The sequence below is a fragment of the Halyomorpha halys genome, unplaced genomic scaffold, assembly GCF_000696795.3.
Source record: "Halyomorpha halys isolate HHAL.00 unplaced genomic scaffold, Hhal_1.1 Scaffold697.1, whole genome shotgun sequence".
Taxonomy (NCBI): domain Eukaryota; kingdom Metazoa; phylum Arthropoda; class Insecta; order Hemiptera; family Pentatomidae; genus Halyomorpha; species Halyomorpha halys.
The window spans coordinates 292,307-316,228 of record NW_027108775.1 but is presented as its reverse complement, the minus strand read 5'-3'; the positions used below and the strand labels follow the sequence as shown (position 1 = coordinate 316,228).

Sequence of the window (23,922 nt, the reverse complement as noted above, 5' to 3'; positions counted from 1 at the left end):
CCTAAGTACATCGCGCGAGGCCCTGGATCTCCACGATCTGTCGCACCAAAATTAATAATAATAATAATAATAATACTGAGTGAGGTTGACACACGGCACTGTCATATTGTGAACATTTAACCTGGACAAATCAAAAGAAACAAAGTTCATTTAGTTCCCATCTCTTCCAGTTATTTATGAATTGAGTTAAATATTTGGTACGAGGTAGGATGAGTTCACTGAAAAATTTAGGGAACTACATAAAGCGGAAACACGGAGCATGCACCTCGTTAATGTAAATGAAGTAATAGTCATAAGCCTTAACTGTATCTCTTGAACTGTTAAATGCTTATTAGTGTCTCGTTTGTCATTATATTTTAATATTTATTTATCGAAATATCTGTTGATAACCTTCTTAGATCCAGAATATCTTGGCCATGTATTGTATAGTAGACATACTGTGGCTTTTGACCCAGTGATAAGTGGAAAGAGTGAGAAAACATTAAGAAACTATAAACAGATTACATGGTCAATGCCGCTGAGCTCAAGTGGTCGGGGCTGTTTGTTTATCAACCGTGATCCTGTCACTTTCTCCGTGTAAACAAACAGGTAGTATTACATTATTACCACATTAGAACTATTAAACTACATTAACTTTACTTTTTTAGAGTAGTTTTATTAATTCCAAACGCTATCATGATTAACAAAATTAAAGATTAAAATTAAAGACAAGTTAAATTGAAAAAAAAAGCCTTACTGAGCCGAGATGACATATTAGGGGTATTCATGATGTTGTGTTAAATGTAAAATGTTTTACCATGTTAAATGTTATAAGTATAAGATTGTGAGCAGCCCTATTTAAAGTTATGTTAAATGTATAAGAGCTCCTACCGGATTTTTTGAGCAACTTGTTTTACAACCTTTCTTTCCAAAACTTCATGTTATTGTTTACTTCTAAGTTTTGATTAAAGTAATTTATTACAATGCTTAAAGTGGAAGTTGTGTGAAAGTTTGGCTACTGAGTGCCTTGTCGATCTTCTGACTCTGAATCAAGATGAGCTAATTGACAAGTGTCATTATATTATATAATTGCCATCCATTGCTTTATTAGATTTAAAAACATCCAAAACAATATTAATACACAATTAAATTACAAACCACGAGCAAGTAACCTAACATGACAACAAACAAAACAGCGACGAGCTCAGCTGGTCTGTTGCGTGACATGATTTTCCCTTTAATAGACCTAGTAACAGACTCTCAACCATGCTATATGTTATATCATTTTAACATGGTAAAAGAAGGAAATATTTCTCAATTTAACAAAAATTTTTCTATTTAACACGCTTTAACATGTTAAACTAAAGATCATGAATACCCTTAATGTATACAGTATGCGTCGTCTGCTAAATTTTGTTTCATATTAAATGTATAAGGTATGATACTACAGTTTCCGAAATCGAAGAAATCAGACTAGAATGCAATTTTTTATAGGGTATATCAAATGCTGACCTATATGAAGCTATATCTACTGAAAGATCTCGTGGAAGAAGTTAATTTATCAAAGATCTAAGGCAAAGTAAATCTCAAAAAAGGACCCACTTCAGAAGCTTTCAGAGCTTTCCTTTGAAAATATGGAAAGGTTACAGAAAGTCCAAACACTTCTGAAGGAGCAAAAGAGTGAGGTAGAGAAATCATCAAAAGAAAACGATACCCCACTCCTAAAATCAAATTTGATCTAGCGGCTCTTAGTCATGCTGAAAAAAAAACCTAATCAAGAGCTAAATACAAAAAGAAATCTTAGTCGGAACTGTACTCTGTAACTCATCTGAGACAGTAGGATATGGGCTACACTGTGCGACTCCAAACCAAGAAGAAAGCAAAGAGGTTATTGCATGATTTGTGCCTCACATTCTGAGAGCTTATGTGGCAGAAAAGAACCAAGAAAGACTTCTATATACTTGTACGTCATCTAGAGTTACAGTAATGCGAATGTAAAAGATATACTTAATTTATATGGAGCAAGAAGTTAGAGAGATTCTATGACATACTGTGTGCTACTAATGTTATTCTTATCTCTAACATAAGTGGGTATTTATGGTGGAGATAAGAATTTGTTGGAGGAGGATGTCAATAGGGTTGGTTTCGATGTAGGGAGAATTCAAGGAATTTGGCATAGAGCCGAGGTTCTAATAGCTTCCTATGTTGTAAGTGGCCCGTTTGTAGCCGAGAGAGTTAAGGCATTACCTTAAAAACCTCGCAACTGCAGTGGCGCTGGTTCGAATACGGCCTGCGGGTTTGACTTATATTTCGAGGCAATCCAGCAGAATAAGAACTTGACCTCCCACAATTTACAATAGGTTGGTTACCTGAAGAATTGAGCCCCAATAAAACTCTTTGGTTTCAATATTTTTCGAGCTATGTTTCTTCAATCATTAGTATCTTTTTTCCAATCAAGTAAATTATTAATAATTATCTTGTGAAATAATATTAATCTTAGGTATTTTTATTCCCACAGTGCAGATATGAATATTTTTACACGATTTTGCCATTTTTCTACATACATTGAAAATAAGTATTATCCTGAGAAAAGTTTAATATCTCAGAAACTATCGAATGTAGATATGTCTTTTAGGAGTTACATTAAAGCTCGTTAAATACGCCATAAATAAGTGCTAAATAACATTGCAAAATGTTGGTTTCTTGTTTGTTTGAAAAAAGAAAATTAGTGTTAAAAGGACAGTATCTATAAAAGTAGTTAATGTAAAGAGTTCTATTAGGGCTCCATTTGAAGCTCGTTAAATGCACCATAAAGTAGCTTATAATGATTATTTTACTAAGAATAGTAATTAATATATAAATTCATAAAATAATTTTTTTTTTTGGGGGGGGGGGAATACTGGTTCTGTACCTTGGGAATTATTGAATATAATTAATTCTATTAGGGACCAAGTTAAAGCTTGTTAAATGGACTTTTAAGCAGTTTATAATGATATTTCAGCTATTTGTTATAGTTGAGGAATTATAGGCAATAAAACTCAAAATATACGGCGGCCATTTTGATCTGCCTAAAATATTAGGGCTAAGTACCCTCAGAGTAACGGGGTAAACATTTAGTTTTTAAACATTTTTAAGCAAGAGTCCGTTGACAGAAATTAATTTACATTTACTACTAGATAATGCTAAATTTTAAGCTATTTTTATTGGACTAGGTTTGATAAGGTTTTTAATAAAAACTCCCTTCTGTATTTTCTTCTACACATCTAGCGACCACATTACCTGAATTAAAAATTCGTGGTAGCCAAGTGTATTAAGGGGTTGCCTTGGAAACCTCGAGTCCGCAGCGGGGCCGGTTCGATTTCGGCCGGAATTTTCAGCTACTCCCTAATCCTTTGATTTAATACGCGCTCTCTTCTAGTTTTTCCTGCAACTCTAATTAAGAATTTCATTTCAGCTTCTGAGTTCTCATTCTACCTATCTACCTGTCAACTATGATCCAGGTCTCACTCGATCCAAGGTAAAGGCAGGGAGGAACACTGATTTGCAAATATGGAGTTTGGTTTCTTGCCCCACATCTCGATGCACAGTGTCGTTGGGGTTATGCTATAACAGATTTGGTTGGCTAATGATTCGAATTTCTGTCATTTAATTAATCTATATAATCGAATATATGTTTAAAAATTTACCATTATTAAATCCTGATATAGTTATGAAAAAGTGATATCAAAATAATAAATAATATCGTGACTAGGAAATGTCAAACCCAATATTTGTATTTTAATTCTTGAATTTTATATGTTTAATCCAAAATATTATACTCCTTTCTACGTGACACCTTGATTAATTTTTCTAAATGGCAGTTTCAGGAAGTTTAAAATTAAGTTTTCTAGTATTCACCATACGAATAAAAAATACAAAGAAGCTTCTACATAACTGTTCAATTAGGAACAAACAAGGTATTTAATTAAAGTAGTTTAGTTTTCTGTGTATGTTTGTGCAAATATGGTCGGTGAGTTTATTTCAAACAAGATTAGATACGTATGTTTTCCATTTACATATTAATATTATAAGTTGATTTTTGCAGGATTTGGACGTTTTATGCACAAAAAAACCGGTCTCGAAGTCACAAGTTATCTCAATAATCTCTAGTTAAAATCACGAGTCAGTAATATGGGTAAGCCTCTTCAGATAGATTTAATAGTTATTCAATGGCATTACAAAATGATTTTTTTTTTTTATTGTATTAAATGCATATAGATATGTTTATATGTGTATGTATTTAGCAAACCATTATGTAAATGTTAGGCAATTCTAAAATGCAAAAAATGTAGTATATTATACATAGGAACAATCTCAAAGAAGCAGGATAGATAATCATAACGATAATATATTTTAATTACGATTATTTTTATGTTATAATTAAAATTAATACGACTTTAGTAATATTATAAATTAAAAGATTTATAAAATAACTAACCTTCCTCTTACTCCTTCGTGACATTGCTAGTGACTGTTGCAGTCGGTGGGCGGTTGCTCGATTTTCCCATGGGACCTCTTATCACTATTAAAAACAGACTGCCCAACAAGCTCCAAGGTTTATCAGCTAGGAGGTCTCCAGTAATTTATGTTCTAATGTAGTTCAGGGGCATATTCGATAAATTATATAAAAAAATTATTACAATAAAAATATAAATTAAATTCATTCTCTACAAAAGAAATGAAAGATTTTGTTATTTCAAACATTAAATATATACTGTATATACCTTTATTTAAACATATAAAGTATATACCTCCACAATACAACTAGTCTAGACTAGTGTTTGTTGAGGACATAAAATTAGCAGATTGGGTATTAAGCATTTCCCAAGGAAGCCGAGTTGACAGGTTGACCATTTATTTTCTAAATAAATTTATAATTTTAGCTTAAATGAAATTGTTATTTATATGAACAGTTAAATTAATAAAAAATGAAATTAAACAGTATATGTGCAATATTAAATAATCGGTTTAACACACTTATTTTAAAAAAGTAAAATGGTTTAAAAATTATATTCAGTTAGTATGGAATATTTATTTTAGTTGAAATTAATTATTATTTCGTTGAATTATTTTATATTAATTTACTACATTAAAATTAGCTAGAGTTGTAAGTATAATATATCCTACCATAGTAGTACCATCATTTTGAGTAAATCCATTGATTTAATACGAATACGAATTTAATATTTTATTTAACATTATGTACACTAGTAGTACAAGAGCCGGGGAAAAAAAGGCCCCTCTCTTAATCTCACCCCAATTATTGATTACTTTAATGAAAACTAGGTATAATTACTAGTCAAAATTGATCAGTCTGCCAAGTATAGGTAGGGGGAACAAAAAATGGCGGCTGTTTCAAAACCTTAAAAAACATTAATGTTTCATTCCGAACTCTATATCTTAAAAACTACAAACAACATTAGAAAACCTTTAAACATTAGAAAAACATTAGAGAACATTATTCAAAGAAGAGTAAATTTGCTGAAATATTAGCCTCAATAGAGCTATTTACGTCCAATAGTTCTCGAGATATAGCCTTTTACAAAGCAACATTTCATAAAAATGTACCGAAATATCAATAGTTAGTTAATTTATTTTGAGAAATCTATATCTCAAGAACTATGTGACGTACAGATGTCTATTAGCACTCACATTAAAGTTTTAATGTACTATAATTACTAATGTACTATACCCACACTTTAATGTACTATAAAGTAGTTTATGACCTTTACCTTCATTACCTCGTAGTTTTCACATTTGCTAAAATAAATTGATTTATAGTTGTTCCGACAATAAGTTTGATTTATGAAAAACTTTATTTCAGAAAACATTGGACGTACAGATGTCTGTCTGCACTCAAATGAAAGCTAATTAAATATATTATAAAATAGTCAATAATGTTTATTTTTGTAGGAGTAGTAGTTTTTATGATATTTGGCAAAATAAACTCACAAAATGTTAATTTCTAGTTGTTTGTATAAAATGTTGGATTTTTTAATAAATATATCTCTAGTGTCTGCCAACACTCAAAATAAAGGAACTTTAACTTACTATAAAATAGTTTACGGACACGTATCTTCGTAGGGTTAGTAGTTTTTATGATATTCGCATATAAATATAACTTTGGCACATGAAAATTTGCCGGAACTATAAATCAATTTATTTTAGCAAATATCATGAAAATGACTACTCCTTCGAAGATAAACTTATTAAACTATTTCATAGCCCATTAAACTAGCTTTAGTTTGAGAGCTAATAGACATCTGTGTTTTTGAGATATAGATTTATCAAAATAAATTCACTAATTGCTGATCTTTCAATACATTCTGTACATTTTTATGAAATGTTGCTTTTTAAAAAGCTATATCTCGAGAATTATTTAACGTAAATAACTCGATTAGGACTGATATTTTAGCAAATTTACTCTTCTTTAAATGACGTTCTCTTAGATTTTCTTGTGTTGTTGCTACTTTTTAAGATATAGAGTTCCGAATGAAAAATTAATTTTTTTTAACGTTTTGAAACAGCTCCATTTTTTATTCCCCTACCTATACTTGCCAGACTCACCAATTGTGACTAGTAATTATACATATTTTTCATTAAAGTAATCGAAAATTGGGGTGAGATAACTGCCTTTTTTCTTCTCTTGGGCTCTTGTACTATAAATATTTCATTATGTTTTTAACACTTAAACCAATTTTATTTTTCATATTTTTAATGATTTCATTATTTTTACACTTTTTTTGATTTAAGTAAATGGTTTAGCTCATATTTCGCTTTTCAATAAGGTCCGACTTGAACACCCTAGGATAAAATAGCTAAAATATGAACATTTCATTCCTACTAATTACTAATGTGGAATGTATAAGTTCCATATACGTTGAATGGTATAAAAATGGTAAATATTTTTTAAGATTAGTTGCCACTGTAATTTTTTTACTGGAAAAAGTTATTAAAACATCAGATAAAATGAGAGTAATTCGCGCCGGAGACTTTGATGAGGTGGCCTTTTCTTTTATATACTTTTTTTAAGAGGCGTTAGTGGTACGCCATCATCTAGTTGTCGGGCCCGGAGAGCTAGTATGCACAGAGATGTTGAAAACGCCTATGTCCTAGATATTTGTTAGGGCACCAGGATTACTACAAAAGATCCGTTCAAACTTCAAGAGATATAAGCATATATTCTTTGCTTATCATTATTTCCTCCATTTTACTGGAAACGATCATTCGATAAATCTCGTAATCATCAACCTCGAAAACATAACATTCATAGACCTTGATTAAGTGTGCAGTATTCTTTAAGAGACACAGAAAGTCGGAAAAAAATTCCACGATGATATAAAAGTAATGGACCTTAAGAACTGCCTAACTCCAGTTGTAGTTTCTTCAAGCCAAATTTAAACAGGAATTAAGTATTTCATGGCGACAATGCCAATAAGTAGAACTAAAATGAATTTGGTTTCATTGGATATCGAACTAGTTTAAAAATTACTTTTTTTGTTTCTTTTTTTATCAATTAATTTATTGCTATTTACAACTGTACATTATAATACATTTAGTAAATTTGATCTCAGTTAATATGGAGTGTTACAGGCGTGTAGAGAAACTACTCATTGGTAACACTCTAATGACGTCTTATATTAGCAGGTCTCATGGCCATTTTTTTTTCAGTTGCCTCGGAGGATTGTCAGGCATAGAAGAGGAAGCAAGGTTAGAAACTAGTGGGTTTGGATGGTTAGGAAGTTTATAATGGAAGGAATGATATCTGGTTCGGGCTAGATCAGTTACATATGGAACATTAAGGTCTTTATGTATGATTTTATTTGTGACGAAGTAAGGAGCATTGATGATTTTACAAAGGATTTTGGATTGTATGGATTGGATACGAGAGGAATTCGAAGGTTTAGTGGAGCCCCAAAGCTCAACTCCGTATGTCCAGATTGGCCTTATTACAGTTATGTAGATTAGTATTTTGTAATGTGTTGGAAACTTAGACAGTTTGTCCAGTAAGTGCTGTACTAGTCGAAATCGACTATGATTATTATGACTATATGACTACGATTATTTTTGGATTTGAATTTGGAAACAGACCTACATGTTAACATTAACTATGAGTAAACAATGGTAATATTCAAATAAATGTCAAGGACTTACTTTCTCTTCGACTGGATATTCATAGCACTCATAGCAATCGTGACAGAAGCTTTCGGAACTGCTGTGCCTCAAGATATTTTTACTGCAAACGAAATAAATAAGTGAATATTAAAAAAACAAATTAAAAAAAAATTAAAATTAATATGTTGTTTTGTTTTTTCTATAATTATAGTGTTGACAATGTGATGGTAGTTTGGTATTGCCTAGAATCAGATATTGGTTGAGCAACACATTTCCATTGAATATGGGCACACAGAAGCTCTTAATTTTGTTCATATTTATTTTAAGTCTATTTATTTATTATTGTATTAGAAAATATAGAAAATAAAAACGTCAAGGTAATAACAGAAGAAAAAAAAAAACCTATTTGTTAATCAACCCATTTCTTAACAGGGATGTCATTTATGATTTAATAATATAATAATAGTCGTATTATAAGTATAATTTAAACCATTAAAAGAAAGAAAAAGGTTTCGCTATTTCACTAAAATATTTTGCTCATTTACTGATCAATATTTTCAATTTTAAACACTGATAAAAAGCCTTTCAAATTGATCTATAAATTATGTTGGATGTGGTAGATTTTTTTTTTCTTTTACCATAGAGTTTTCGTAAAAGAAAAAAAACAATTACTGATTATATTTTTATTTTATTCACAGCTGATTCATATGTTTGCTATTAGATCATATAATATATATATTTGGCTTATGTCAGTGGTGGCGCAAATAGGAGGAGGGATTTTTGTTTTTTTAATGATTATATATTATTACCCTTTCTAAATCAATTACAATTCTTTCTATTTCAAATGAAACTTTTTCCATTTTAATTTTAACCCAACTGGACTTGAATAATTTCATAAAAATAGTATTTCATCTCTTTTATTAATTATATTAAATTTAATAATGATTTTTCAAATAATTTCAGAATATTCATCCGACATTTATTTCATTTAAAAGATAATATATATCATGTGCTAATTTTAAATATATGTATAATTATTTTATTTTATTTTATACTAGATCGGCCTGGTGGGCCTTACATGGTTGATATAACCGTTATATTATATATATATTTTTTTAACTGTTGATTATGGGGGGAGGGGTTATAGTCTCGTACAAAAGACACCCCTAACTATATACAATGTTATAATTAAAAGAAAAAAAAGTGATAAAATAAATAGATAAGAATAATGGTTCTTAATAAAAGAGAAAAGTAAAATTAATAACAAAAAATAATGATATTGGTACACTTAAAAAAACAAACAATTGCCCTTTAATAGTAAAAAGAAACAAGTTAATTTAAAAAAGGGACGAGAGAAGAAAAGAAAAAAAAAAGGAAATAAATAATAATAATAAATACAATAGAGGTAGTGTGACTATAAATTAATAAATATAGAATTTATAACAGAATGTCCTGCAGCAATCTGGGCTTCAGTCTTCGGGTTGAGGTTGGGTGTCACTGCTCATTTACTGTCGGCAACTGGGAGTGGAATTTTTTTGATGTAATCCTCTATTGACTCCATCTGTAATTCCCGATGCAATTGCCTATTTCTTGTGAACCAAGGAGAATTGTTTTAAATATAAGAACAGTTGTTTCTGATTTTAGTTTGGAATTTCTGTTTAGGATAGGATATGGCATTGCTAATAAATATATGTATAAACAATACTTAAAACATTTCTACATAATGTACTAAAAAAATTCAAAGCTGTTTATCAAACAAACCATTTCTTAACCCACTTCTCAACATATTTTGATCACGTTTTCTCGTAATTGATCTGACGAAGTTGGTCACTTCTTTAAATAACTACGGAAAAAAAATCTGTAGGATTTTAATCTGGTGACATCCGGAAGCCATGATACAAGCTTTTCTAGTCCGTATCGTATGGAAATCCTGTCGCATATCGAGCTACTATCGAAAAATACCCGGAACACCCATCATGTTGAAACCATGCAATAAATCTAGTACATCAACTCTAAGTTACATAATTTTTTTTTTCATTTGCCATAATTATGTAGTTTCAATGAGTTCATCATATGGTATGGATGAAAAAAAAACTTATAGTTGATGTCTTGATGTCATAATACGTGGTTTTAACATGATAGGTGTCCCGCGTATTTTTCGATAGCAGCTAATTCTGTAAGGACATTTACTCTTAGGTCATAATCAGATCAACCTAAATAGATCCTCAATGGTGGACTATTTGCAATGGAATCCTGCCAACGAAGGATTGATATACCTTAGGGTTCATTGGGAATTCCGCCTTACCTGGAATCACTACATCAACATTAAACCAGCCCAAACCTACCTAATGTTGTATCCCATCATTAATATATCCAGGGTAAAACCTGGTGCAACTATTCTTATTTACAAAACTGATGTACAATTATAATGTGCAAGGTGTGGGGTCCTATACGAAATAAAACATATTAAAAACATTTCAAAACAAGGCCCTGATAATCGTAATGGGTGCCACAGGTTCATAAGAAACAGTCAATTACATCACTAGCTACAAGTGGAATCGATAAATGGATACGTCAAAAAACGTTTAAGTAAATCTCATTCGCAATTAAAATCAGTTACATGCGCAGTAGATAACACTAACATCATCTTGCAGGTGTAAAACCAGACTCAGGGCCGTCTTTAACTAAGTGGTGTCCCGGACACTTAAAGATATGGAGCCCTCTAGATTGGAGAATTTATTTTTTAGACAACTTTAGGTTTTCAACATAAATAAAAAACTAGTTGCATAATTCGTATTATTCCTTATTTCATTTAATTCTCATCTACAAAGTAAAAAAAAAGTAAAGAAATAAAGTTACGCATTTACAAGAGGTCAAGGAATTAGGAGGCCCACAGGATGAAGACTGCTCTATCCAGATTTATTTAAAGCATTGTGATGTGAACTCCTTTATTTACTTGCATAGGTCAATTATTTATTTATATTAATTACTTTTTTATAGATTAGTTTATGTTTGTTTATTTTTCGATTAATTCAATGAAGGTTCGATTATGATAATTCAATAATTGTATTCGAATTATTTTATATTCTTCCATTTTTTATTACTACACATTAACAATGCGAGATGGTTTTTATTATTGTTCTGGCACTAAGGTCCAACAAGAACGCGGGCCTACTCCGCCACACGATTCCTCACGATCTCTGCCCTCTCTCTCCTCCTGTCCCAGGGGTGTTCTCCTTTTCGTTTTTACCCGGTTTCTCATAGAGCATCCTATTGAGTATCCTTTGGGATCGGTCCTCGTATATATATGTCCTATCCATCTTATTCGAGCTGTTTCACAAATGCCACGATGTTGGGTTTCCCAAACAGTTCCATCAACTCCTCATTTCTTCTTCTCCAAATTTCATTCTCCAAGACTTCTCTCCAAATCGTTTTCAATACCTTTCACTCCAACGAATTGAGCATCCGTTCCGCTTTTCTTGTCAAGTGCCCTATTTCACACCCATACATAACCACTGGACTTATGATAGCTTTGTAGATGACCACTTTCATTCTTTTAGAAAGAGCTCTAAACTTGAATACTCTTCGCAGTCAGAAATAACATCAATATCCTGCTGCTGGCCTCTGTTTCGCTCTCTACTTACTTGTTATCTATAACCAGGCTTCCCAGGAACTTACATTAGTTATTAGAATAGAAACTGTTATCTATGAAAGTTTAAAGTTACTTTAGAGGCAACTATGTTGAAAATTTGGCTTTTCAGTCCTGTCTGACTATTTCAATAAAGATAAGACCTAGCTGATATTAAAAACATAACATGTAATTTCATATTGATATAGCGAATTAAATCAAAATCGTTATCGAGAAAATGATAAAAAAGAGTAGTCAGTGGTGGAAAGTGGCACTTTCGGTCAGTGGAGTTGAGCGAAAAAGTTACTGTAACATCCCATACACATCATTAGGTTAAATTCATAATTCTGATTTCGTACCATAGTTCTTAATTGAGCTGGTTTGTTCGCATACATACAGACCATTTTGCTATTATTTGGGACCATTTTTTTGGTCAGATGTAGAAAATAAAGTTCCATGCGATTCTGTAATGAAGACCCCAAATTCTTTGACGAAACGGTTATGAAAGAAACAGACAAAAGGTAGAATGCCAATACACTACTTGGTGTCTTCTCTAGTTAAATAGATCAATGTGTCTTATATATATATATCTATAAACTATATATATCATAGCTGTGAAAATTTTAGTTTATTAGTGGAGTTTTCTTTTCTCAATTAGATTAGTTTACGTTTTTAAAATTAATTTGATTTAGGACTGGAATTAAAAAAACTAAACAATAAAGAAATTAAAATTATTAATTTTGTTTTTTTTATCGAGTATTTCAGTTTTTTTTTGTTTTTGTAATTACTCTAATTGTGGATTATGTAACTGATTGGGTTAGGGTAGGTATTAAAAAGTAAAAAAAAAAAATAAATATTTTTTTCCGCCTTATTTCTATCACCAGACGTACTTGGATTCAGTATGGAAAAGTACACGAGATTTGACTTACGTTGAAATGGATATAGGGAAATATCCGGGAGAAAAATCCATGCCCAGATCGATCGTTTCGTCTTACTGTGTGGCGCCGCTTTTGAACACGTGAATTCTAAGTTGGTGTTTTTACACGCTTGGTCTCCTGAGGAGGTCTATTTTAGTTGAAAACCGAGATTCGAAATTTTTCACTATCGCAATAATTCCCCTTACTATATTTCATAAACCATATAGATGAATAAAAGTAGAAATTAAATTTGAGAAAGAGTTAAAAAGCCTTATAGTGAAGACAGAGCTAGCCACCCTTCTGAAAATAAGATCAATGTCCATGAGATCTAGTCAACTTTTAAAATAGTTTAATTTACTGATCATTGTAAAACTAGATAACATATAATTAGAACAATCGGATTTAAAGCAGGAAAGTGACATAAACATACAAAGAATTGTTGGATGGGAAGATTATTACGACTGCGAACGGTAAACCTTTAGGCGTATCCCAGTGGGATATCCGATTTTAAACTTCTCTTATGTCTAACACATGGCAGTGAACACTAAATTTTAAACATTTGAGTTATAGGTGCCTAGTGTATTAATGTTCCTTTTTATTCATCAAAATTCGACAAACAGTTAGAGGTGTTATTAACTTTTTAATTTTCACTGGATGATAATGTTGTCTTCCCAAATCAAAGGTTTAAGCTATTTCGTTTCTTCTAATGCTTATTGAAAAATCCGTCAGCGATTGTTTGCAGGCAGTAGACAATAACAATATACTCGTATCTTACGTAAAACTAAATTTATTCCTTAGTTTTAAAGATTGGACATGTTACAATAATAACGCATCTTATCCTTTGGGATTATCAGAAACAGCTATTTATTAACTTAAATGAAGAAATTATCAATCACATGAAAATAATTAATATAGAGGATTTGTCTTCATTTCAAGTAATTAATGATTGAACAAATTTTAATGTAACTTTCGATATACTAAAAATACCTACTTTAAATAATGAAATATTTGAAAGTATTAACACAAATCATGACCACTTTCAGCATGGATGCTTATTTATTGTACAAGTATTCTTTGCCGACAAAAACAGGTTACTAAGGAATCAAGCTCAAAAGTGGAACTTGTACTGGATTCAATATCAGGGGACATAGTTCATCCACTTCTTCTATCGTGTGATATATGTAACTCGAAAACTTCAGAAGGGAGGATATGTGGAAACCAAATCTAGGGCTAGTGATTCTGTATAAATAAACTTCCTTTTCCCACCTCGCCGATAATCAGTTAGATGGTCATTGCTCTTAAGGCAGTCAGATCTAATAGTTTAGCCGTGGTAGTTGTTCAGTTCTGTTCATTGTAATCATTTTTCTTAAATATAATTTTTTTTTATGGTCAATTTAATTCAAGAGATTTGTTTGATGAATGCGACACAGCTCTCGACTTCAATGGTATTTAGTACCTGGTCTTATATAGAGAGGTGTTTCTAAAATGGGTATATTTCAGCGGTTAATTTGCAGTGAAATTCAATTATACAGAAAATCTGAATGTCCATCGTCTAATTTTTAAGTACATTTAAGTTATTTAGATTAGTTTCAAGAAGGCAATGCAGAATGTTTCAATTCATCCCTTTAAACATTGTATTTAAACAAGGTTCTGATTTTGTTTCATAAATAGAGGTGACTTCAAGAAGATTAAAAAAAATCCTTCGTAAATTTGATACGAAATACATTCAGTATGGCAAAAGAACACTACTCAGAAGTACGTAAATTAATTCTAAAGGATAAGATATTAGTGAATAACTTTCAAAAAATGCAGTTACTTTAGGAATTTTTAAGAGAAATGAACATCACTGCAAATGTTATCAAAAATTGTTAATATTTTGATGGATGTATTTATTGCATTTATAAACTGTGTACTATCCAGACCAAAGTATAACCGATTATGGATACTTGCCTGTTTAGGCGACAAGGCCGTGGGTAGCAATAGAGGGGTTGGATGGGGAGGATGTACGTCGGACCTCGCCTCAGATGGTCCAAGCTGTGGATGCTCGGTTCCCGACTTCTGCTTCTGTACCGCATTGGATTTCGAATAAAATATTAGGCACTCTCTTATCTACAGCAACACAACGACTGAACCTCATGTTTATAAATATAACTATCCAGATGGGGGAGGGGAATACCCCACTCTGACCAGTTTGTCTCATCCACTTCGTTTTAGAGCAGGGACACCTTCGTTTCGAACAGAAAATACCTCAAATTATATCGTAATTTGTTTTTGTTATTAATAAAACATTAATCATTGTATTAAGTTGATTAATGTTTTATTAATAAAACTCTATTAAATAAACAGTGAATTTTTACTTCCTTTATTAGTTTTTTGATAAGTTGTCAGTTAATGTTTGACGTTTCATGATTTCTTTTTCATCTTTTTTTATTGCCATATTGGCCTGGTGGTACTTCCATAGTTATTATAAAAATTCGATTTTAAATTAACTATTGATAATGTGGGGGATTAATTTCGTGCAAAAATACCCCTAATTATTTACAATGTTATAATTATTGAATAATTTTAAATCATAAAAGAATTATAAAAATATAATAGTAAAAGTTATGTAATTGAAGAATGGGAGAAAAAAAAATTAATAAAAAAAAAACTACTAATATTTATAGAATTAATAAAATAAATAACTGTCATATTTAATGAAAAATAATATGGCTAAAAAATACAATGTTTATAGCAGAATGTCATGCATTAGTCTAGACTTTATTCTTCAAGATAACGTTGGATATCCTGTGTTGTAAGACACTAAACCTTTTACTGCTGGTAACTGGGGATAGAATTTGGTAAACGATTTTTTAATGAATTCGTCTATTGACTTCAGTTGTGGTCTATGATTTAATTTACTATTTCTTATGATTCAAAGAGCATTTACTGTGGTTCTTAGGACCTTGTTTAGGAATGATTATATATTTTTTCGTGGTTTCATTGTCCCATCTTCGGCCTTACTAAATAATCATTAGGATACATACTTTTTTTGATGAATATCCTGTAGGTTTTTTTTTTTTTTTTTTTTAACCCTCTCACTTCCATTATATGGGTTTTATTAGTTTCCTTGTTATAATTTAATTTATAAAATGGAGTTTTTTGTTAGGACTTTTTCAATTAAATAATTAGTGAACTTTAATTTATTTTATAATATAATTGTTTTGTTTTTACCCATATTAGTCAAACGATTTCGGTCGTTTCAAAAATTCATATCTCACAATTTATTAATAATTTGAAAAAAAAAGAATTTTTAATCTCCCACTTTCTAACAAAAAAACAAATTGAATGGATAAAAATAAAATATGGAAACTAATGAAATCCATATATCAAAGATGAGGACAGACTTGAATATAAAACTACAAGTTATTGTGCACTAACATATATAGCCTGTAAGTTGATCGCAAGTATATATAAAGAGGTAATGGATTAAATAAAGTGGATTAAATGGAGTGGTCCCTCCCCGTTTTTGTGTCCAGCGGCCTGTGGCTTCTCGACCAATATTGTGACCCCCAATTTCAGTGGACCAACTCCCTTATAATGCCGTGTGGCAAAGGAAGGAGCACATTGGCTGTGTACATGTACTTAGATTTAAGTGTTTGATATTAATCTTTTATAAACTGTATTTATAATGTACATAAAATTTAAGAAGTAAGAAAAAAATATTTTTCAGGAATGGAAGAGGAAGCAAGGTTAGAAACGAGTGGGTTTGGGTGGTTAGGGAGTTTATTATGGAAGGAATAATATCGGGTTCGGGCTAGATCGGTTACATAAGGAATATTTAGGTCTTTATGGATGGTTTTATTAGTAACAAAATAAGGAGCATTGAGGATTTTATGAATGAAAAAATTTAAATCTTCTTGGCAGAAATTTACGTTTTATGGTTCCATGAGTCCATAAAATATGGTCTCCCAAAATGGTTTGAGTGTTTGTATGAACAACCTGGCTCTTAAACTAAATGTTCAACGAAACTTATATTTTACATTTATGGGAGGTATATGCCTGGGATGTTGCAACATATTTTTTGCTAAAATCGAAGGATTTTGTTTAAAATCGTTATATTAACAGACGATTGAATGTTTACTTTCTTTAGTATAATATTATTATTATTCTCATCGAAATTTTCTGACAGGCCTTAAATACTTTCTCTAAAGTACGTTTAATTTTGTTTATTTGAAATGACTAACTATCTCGAATTGCTTTTAGCTATGAAAGTATTTGAAAAATTGACTAAAGGAGAAATGTTTACTTAGATTGAAACAAAATTTATGGAAATAAGAGTAGTAAAATATATATAAATAACATACCATTTGAAACCCAAAGATTTTAGAAAAATTAAAGTCCAACATATAAAGTCATAGAACGAAATCAAAAGTGATGAATAGCGCAAAAATAAACTGAATTTATAAATTAATATTTCGTGTTTCCATGAATGTTAGAGCCATAGTTAGTTTTTATGTCTATTTACCTTTATATGAAACATATAGTATGTGAATGTATTGGGATCACATTGTTAACAGAAGTCCTACTTGAGCAGAAATAAACTTCTAGCCAAAGTAGGATGGTAAGTTAAAGTTTTGCGATACGCGCACCACACTATATTTTATTTTTTTCAAATCTAATAAAAATAATTTTAGAAGAAAAAATCGAAAATTTTCACCCATATTCGATTAAGTGCTCATACCCTCTAATTTACCTACCGCACGTTAGGCATAAACTTTTTTTGTTGGGGGCTATGACGGAGTTCTATATAATTAACTACTTTAACGTAAATTTAAAAAGTTTCATTTTGGGCGCCAATAGAAGAGAGTATGCGTAATACTACTACAGATTCCGAACTTATCTCAAAACATGACTCACTTCATGATTTAACTTTTCTTATAATTGGAATCCAATTCTTCTGGAACAGTGATGTAATAGCCCTTAATCATCAATGACCATTTAATCCGTAACAAACATGTATTAAAATTGGAGAATTAGTACCAACTAGGATGGTCGAGATATGACAAGAATTCTACCTGCCCAGAGACATTGAACGATAACTTTTTCGGAATTTCAAGTTGTTACTGATACATCATGCCAAAATATCAGAATATCGTTATTTTAGGAATTGATAGACGTTCTTTAAATATTAGAGTTCACCCATAATCTCCATGTTCCAGAAATTTTGAAATTGCGGTACGGTATATTTTCGTTCAAACTGATACTTCAAGTTTTACCAATTAGTTAATAACAAGCAAGCTATTAGTACCCCCAAGATCATTAGATATGGCGTATTCATTTCTGACGGACCAGTAACTTTACATATTAAACGACCATTAACAATTTATTCTAATATTCTATTAAAAAGCTTTTACTAACAATTAAGTAAAGGTTACTCGTGGAACTAAAGAACACTAAACTTGTTCACAATACTTCATGAACTTTTTATCGCGTAGTAGTTATTTTTAAAGATATTGAGCACTGAGTTAAAAATGAGCGATATTTTAGGCTTTTTAAATTTTTTGGACATCATCCTGTTATTTATTATTATTTTTTATCTGATTTTTAAAACCAATAACATAATTTTTATCAGCAAGAAATTTTATGCAAAATTGATACCGCACAATAATCTATTGATGACGAACATTCATTAATAAAATGTATTTCATAATAATTCAGGTTTCTACTATTGGTATATTTCCCATCCTACTACTTGTTGCAAAACGTGTGTCAGGTTAATTTAGTTTAAAAAAATGTATTCGTTTATTTTTGGTAAAATCTAAAGTAAATTTGCTTTGGGTGTTTACCAATCTAAAACAAGTATTGAAAAAAAAATATATAAGTAAATTAACATCGAAATACTACAACAATTTAAATGTTTTCCTGAAAGTGTCAACTACCAGAAATATTTTAAAGCATCGGTGCATCTGTCCTAGTATTATAAAAAAATAGATAAAAATCGTTTAGTTAATTAATTAAGCGGCCAAACAAAAAAACAGAAGTATAAAATTTTTTGTAACAAGTTAGTCCAGGTAAAGGTCAATGAAATTACAAAACAATAAAAAAACTATTTATTGGTAACCAATGTTTCGTCCCATTTTGGCCAGGGCGTCATCAGGGCTAAATGAGAAAAAGATACAGACATTGTAAAATATAAAAAAATAATTCGAGTATAAATGGAAAAAGTTATTTAAAAAATATATGTATAAAAAGAGAAATAAATAAAGTAAGGTAAACAAATATAAATATAGATGAAAGAAAAACAATTATAATAGGTAATATTTTTTATTTTATTTTATTCACCTATATTTATATTTTCTTAACCAACTTTGTTAATTCCTTTTATATATAACTTGTTACGCTCTTTATTGCTATGTATGCTATGGAGATTTAATCGGGATGCCAGGATAATCGCTGAAGGCAATTATCCAAAAATAAGTTAATTAATTAATTTATATATCGAGTCCTAAAAAACTATTATTATGATTGGATTCTTTTCCAAAGGCTATTTGTGTGTTACCAGTTTACCAATTAAATACCTTTATATTTATAAAATGTTGTTACCATTAATTATATAGTATAATAAAGGGTGGTATATTGGGTTATATAATAGTATAAAAACTTCATAAAGAGATTAACTATTTATTTACAATTTATTACTATGATTAAAATGGTTGTAATGATTCAGATAAAGGTTGCCATAAAATATAGATTATTACATGATTACTTATTGGTTAATTTTATACTTATAGCTGCTGATGCCGTGGGATGTAGTTGCGTAGGTGTCGTCTCGTTCATAAGGGATGTCCAGGTCTCGTGACCCTTCTCACGACTTCGTCTGGTCGAAGTGTATCTTGCTCTGCTCCGACTTCTGCTACTCTCTCAAGCCTGGTACTCTCGTCTAAAGCTGCCTCTTGACTATCTCTTCAATCCCCCTTTTTCTTGGTCTCGTTACCCTACTCTTTTTCTCCCACTTCCCTTTTAGGGCGTTACCTTATTTTTGAATCTCCTTTCTCATTGGCCATCGGTGACCGAACGCTCTCGAGATAGGCGTCCCCCTCCTCAGTTTGACAAGTCTAGGAAGGGCCTGCACCTGCTTAATTTGATTCCGATCCCTCGTCAAACCTGCAATATTTTGAGAGTTCCGGATATCCTTCTTCGTAAAAAATTAAGATCGTTGACCAGGCTTGCATTTACTTTTTTTTCATTTACTTCTAAACAAAGCGTTAACGGGCATATCTGCTTAGGGATTTTTTTCTTGCTTTGAGATCCTTAAGCCATACTTTCAGTTAGGACATTTAACCCCAAACACCCAGTAGATTGCCATCACAGAGTACTGTAAGGTACTTAATTTATATGATTGGAGGCTCATATACAGGCTATTTATCACATACTATGTACTACAGCTTAGACTACTAACTACGTATCCTATCCATCATTGAATCACAGAGTTTTCCTGCACATCAATTTGGATTCCGCCCTAGACACTCCACAGTTCAACAAGGCCTCAGAGTCGTTGACTATATCTCTTCAGCTCTTGAAAAGAAACAATACTCCTCGGGTGCCTTTCTGGACATAGCGCAAGCTTTTGACCGGGTATTGCATTCCGGATTGCTTTTCAAGCTCAAATCCATATTACCCCAAACCTTATACCTTACTCTCCGCTCCTAACTCTCAGATCGTTCCTTTTGAGTTCGCAGTGGTTCTGAGTACTCACATACCTACCACATCGAGGCAGGAGTTCCCCAAGGCAGTGCCCTGGGTCCTGTCCTCTACATCCTCTTCACTGCTGACATTCCTGTGACTCCAGACACATTCCTGGCAACATTTGCTGATAATACAGCTATCCTATCCTCCCATCCCGATCCTGTAACAGCCTCATCCAATCTCCAAACACACCTCACTCGGATTGAGCAATGGTGCAACCAATGGCGGATAAAAGTCAATGAATCGAAATGCACCCATGTGACTTTCACTCTCCGCCGAAGCTTCTGTCCATCTGTTACTCTTAATAATATACCTCTTCCCAGATCCGACATAGTGCGATACCTCGGATTCATTTTGGACAAAAGACTCACTTGGAACCAACATACTAGACTCAAAAGACAAGAACTCAGCAGACGATTCAGTCAACTATACCGACTGCTCAGCCGGACCTCTCATCTTTCACTAGAAAACAAACTACTAATTTATAACACTATACTCCGACCTATCTGGACCTACGGACTTGAACTTTGGGGAACAGCTAAACCGTCGAACATCAAACGTATCCAATCCTTTCAATCCAAAATCCTTAGAACCATAGTTAATGCACCCTACTACGTTCCCAACAGAACACTACACCATGACCTACATATCCCCTTTGTCCTTGATCTCATACCAACCAAATTCTCAAAATTCCATATAAACCTTTCCAACCATCCTAATCCTTTGGTTCAAACCTTATCTAGTTCCACCCATCCCTACAGCCCACCTAGAAGGTTGAAACGGCAGTGGCCAAGAGACTTATTAAAATTAAAATGGACAATTGGAGTTCTGGCAATGGTCAGATTCTCCACTCAAGATGAGTGTTTGCGGCTTAAGCACACATGCTCAGCCTCCACTGGCTCATTACTATTGATGCGGCGAGAGGGTTGCGCTGGGATCTTTTGAGCTCTGCTCTACCCCTCACACGTGGGGGATAGAGTGGGCTCAGGGATCCTCAGGTCGATTGTGTAAATATTGTATATATTATTTTATCATTATGTTATTTTATTTATTTATTTTTTAATACAGATAGTTTGATTATGTTCATCTTGTCTATTCTTTTGTTTGTATATATTTTAAGAGTTTTTTTTTGTTTTTTAAAATTTTATTTATTTTTTTATTTTAGTATGTATGAGATAATTCAACACTATTACCTATTGCCGGCAACTGTGTGGCAGATTGTAATATCTATCAATAAATAAATCTATCTAATTATAAATAAAAAAATACACTACTAACTACAACTTGTCTTCTTGAGTGTCCTCCGACAGCTCTGTTCGATTAACGATCTTTAACTGATGCCTATAAGCAACATGGTATTATTTATTACTTACATGTAAAAATTAGGAAGCTGAGTGTGGAAACAAAATACAGGTGTGAAAAATGGATGAGAACTGGTAGGAGTAACGTATAAACGTTCTTGCTTAATCTATTTCAAAAACATTGGTCAGAATAAGAAAATATTTAACATTGAATCGAAGGATAATAGTAATTCCCAAAACTTTAACTTGAGACTCGTCCTAGGAGCCGTTAGACCCTAGCGAATTGCGGAAAGAAAAGTTTGATATATATCATCAAATAAATCTCAATCCATACGGTTTGATGATGTTGAATGTTTCGCTGTATTACTAGACTAATAACAGTCTGTTGTAATTATATGTTATTTTCGTTCAACTCTGCTAGTTACATTAAGTTAAGTAATTTATTAAATGATATGGAGAATATTACCATGTTCTCTTCTCTCGCTGCAAGTTGCTGCATTCAAATCAGTGGTCGTATAGATATGGGCTTCATGACATGAACAGAATCGGTCAAAGTCTCTTTCGTAGTGTTAGGAGAGAGATGTTTCTTCCAAGGATGATAAAGCAAAATGAGAAGATCTCACCGGCATGATAGGCAAGATAGGAGTGGTCCTTGGGCCCTTGGCCATGGCAGTATGCAAAGGACCGGCCTTAGATAAGTGCAACCGGTACAACCGCACCACACTCACCCTTACAATCACTACTAATCGTAGCTAGGTTAACTGGAGCACGGAATTAACTTAAAATTTGACGCAGTCTCTCACAAATCCAGTGTAAATGATAACTATCATTATCTACTTCCTGCATTATTTTTAACCGGATTTTCGACAGATCTTTTCAGAGATCCAAGATTAAAAAATAAAATAGAACAAATGGGCCTTGTCGTTTTTTATTTTTTTTTTGTGGTTAACAGCTCGTAATACACGTGGCAACAATATATTATCCAGTGAGTATTTTTCTAGCTCGAAAAGGTCACTGACAATGTAGATAAGACTTGATCAAAACATTCAGATCATACATTTTTGTATTATTATTATTATTATATAATACCAGGCAGTTACTATGTATAAGATATTTCCATAAGTATCGAATGAAATAATTAAAGTTAAGAACTATCTATGATTATTTTATTCCATAACAACTATATTTTGATAACCCGAGAATATATTTTTTGTTTCGTATTTATACACATGAAGAGGATTTAAATTTTAAGTAAGGCTGGTTTAATTTTACAATCTTAGAAGAACAAATATGCTAACTTGCAACATTAAATCTGAGATTTTCGATTCTATAATTTAAAGGTTATGGAACCTCCTTTTGAACTCATTCGATTTAAACCTTCATGTAAACATAGCAAAAATAATTCAGAACTTAGTTAAAATTGTGCTATTATGGTCCAAAGGTGACATATAATCAAAAGCTGGCTAGTTTTCGATTATAAAAAAATATTAAAATAATTATATGGCTAAGACAAAACATTTGTTTTTATTTATATGAATACCAACTATCGTCATCCATTCTTCCAAATTATAGGCTATTTTAATCTTACCTGGATAAAATAAGTTGAGAATTGTGATAAACAATTAGCACTTGAAACTAAACACTATCATGAACACGACTGTCATATTTTGCTTCTTGAGTCTAAAACAGCACTAATATTAAGTTAACCACTAGCTTTACGCGCCTAAATACATGAGATTGGCGGTTTGCCAGTGTTACCTGGGCCCTGTTTCATAATAAAAACTAATAAGCATTGGTTCATAAATACAAGTATACAAACTACATAGTGCTGACACTAATAATTATTTTTTCATAATAGGTATGCCTATTATTTATATTACAAGAGTAAAAAGTACTGAAGCACAAGTTACTATAGTATAAGTCAGCGGGATTGTATTCAATCAAATATACAAGACTAATAGTATTAGTTTGTATTTTATTATGAAACAGGGCCCAGGTTGTCACAAAAAGTAGTTATGTTTGTATTTTTTTCCTTGTCACTACCCTGAGATAATTATAGAAAAAATGAAGATATACCATATTCTATGATAACTAATTTAAACAATTTTAAAGTAAATTCAATCTCAACCAATAAGATAATGTTACATCATGGAGCCTAAAACACAATAAAAAACTTATATTATTAACTATTTATTTACAATTTATTACTATGATT

General features: G+C 31.5%; 2 protein-coding genes across 7 annotated transcripts in view; one reads left to right on the top strand and one right to left on the bottom strand.

Annotated features, from left to right (window-relative positions):
• The window catches only part of pyd (polychaetoid), a gene marked incomplete in the record, with an annotated part of 191,643 nt that extends 176,855 nt beyond the window's left edge, over nucleotides 1-14,788 (bottom strand). Inside the window, 2 exon segments of the mRNA XM_067047106.1 lie at nucleotides 8,173-8,254; nucleotides 14,629-14,788. Of these exon segments, the coding sequence (XP_066903207.1) occupies nucleotides 8,173-8,254; nucleotides 14,629-14,753 (207 nt within the window).
• Dhap-at (dihydroxyacetone phosphate acyltransferase) overlaps nucleotides 1-23,922 on the top strand; it is a 96,258-nt gene that overhangs the window by 39,565 nt on the left and 32,771 nt on the right. The window contains exon 3 of one of the 6 annotated variants that reach the window (XM_014428163.3): nucleotides 4,064-4,153. The exons of the other annotated variants lie outside the window; for them this stretch is intronic. The gene's annotated coding sequence lies outside the window, so the exon portion shown is untranslated. The remainder of the gene's footprint in view (nucleotides 1-4,063; nucleotides 4,154-23,922) is intronic. 6 annotated transcript variants of the gene reach the window in all.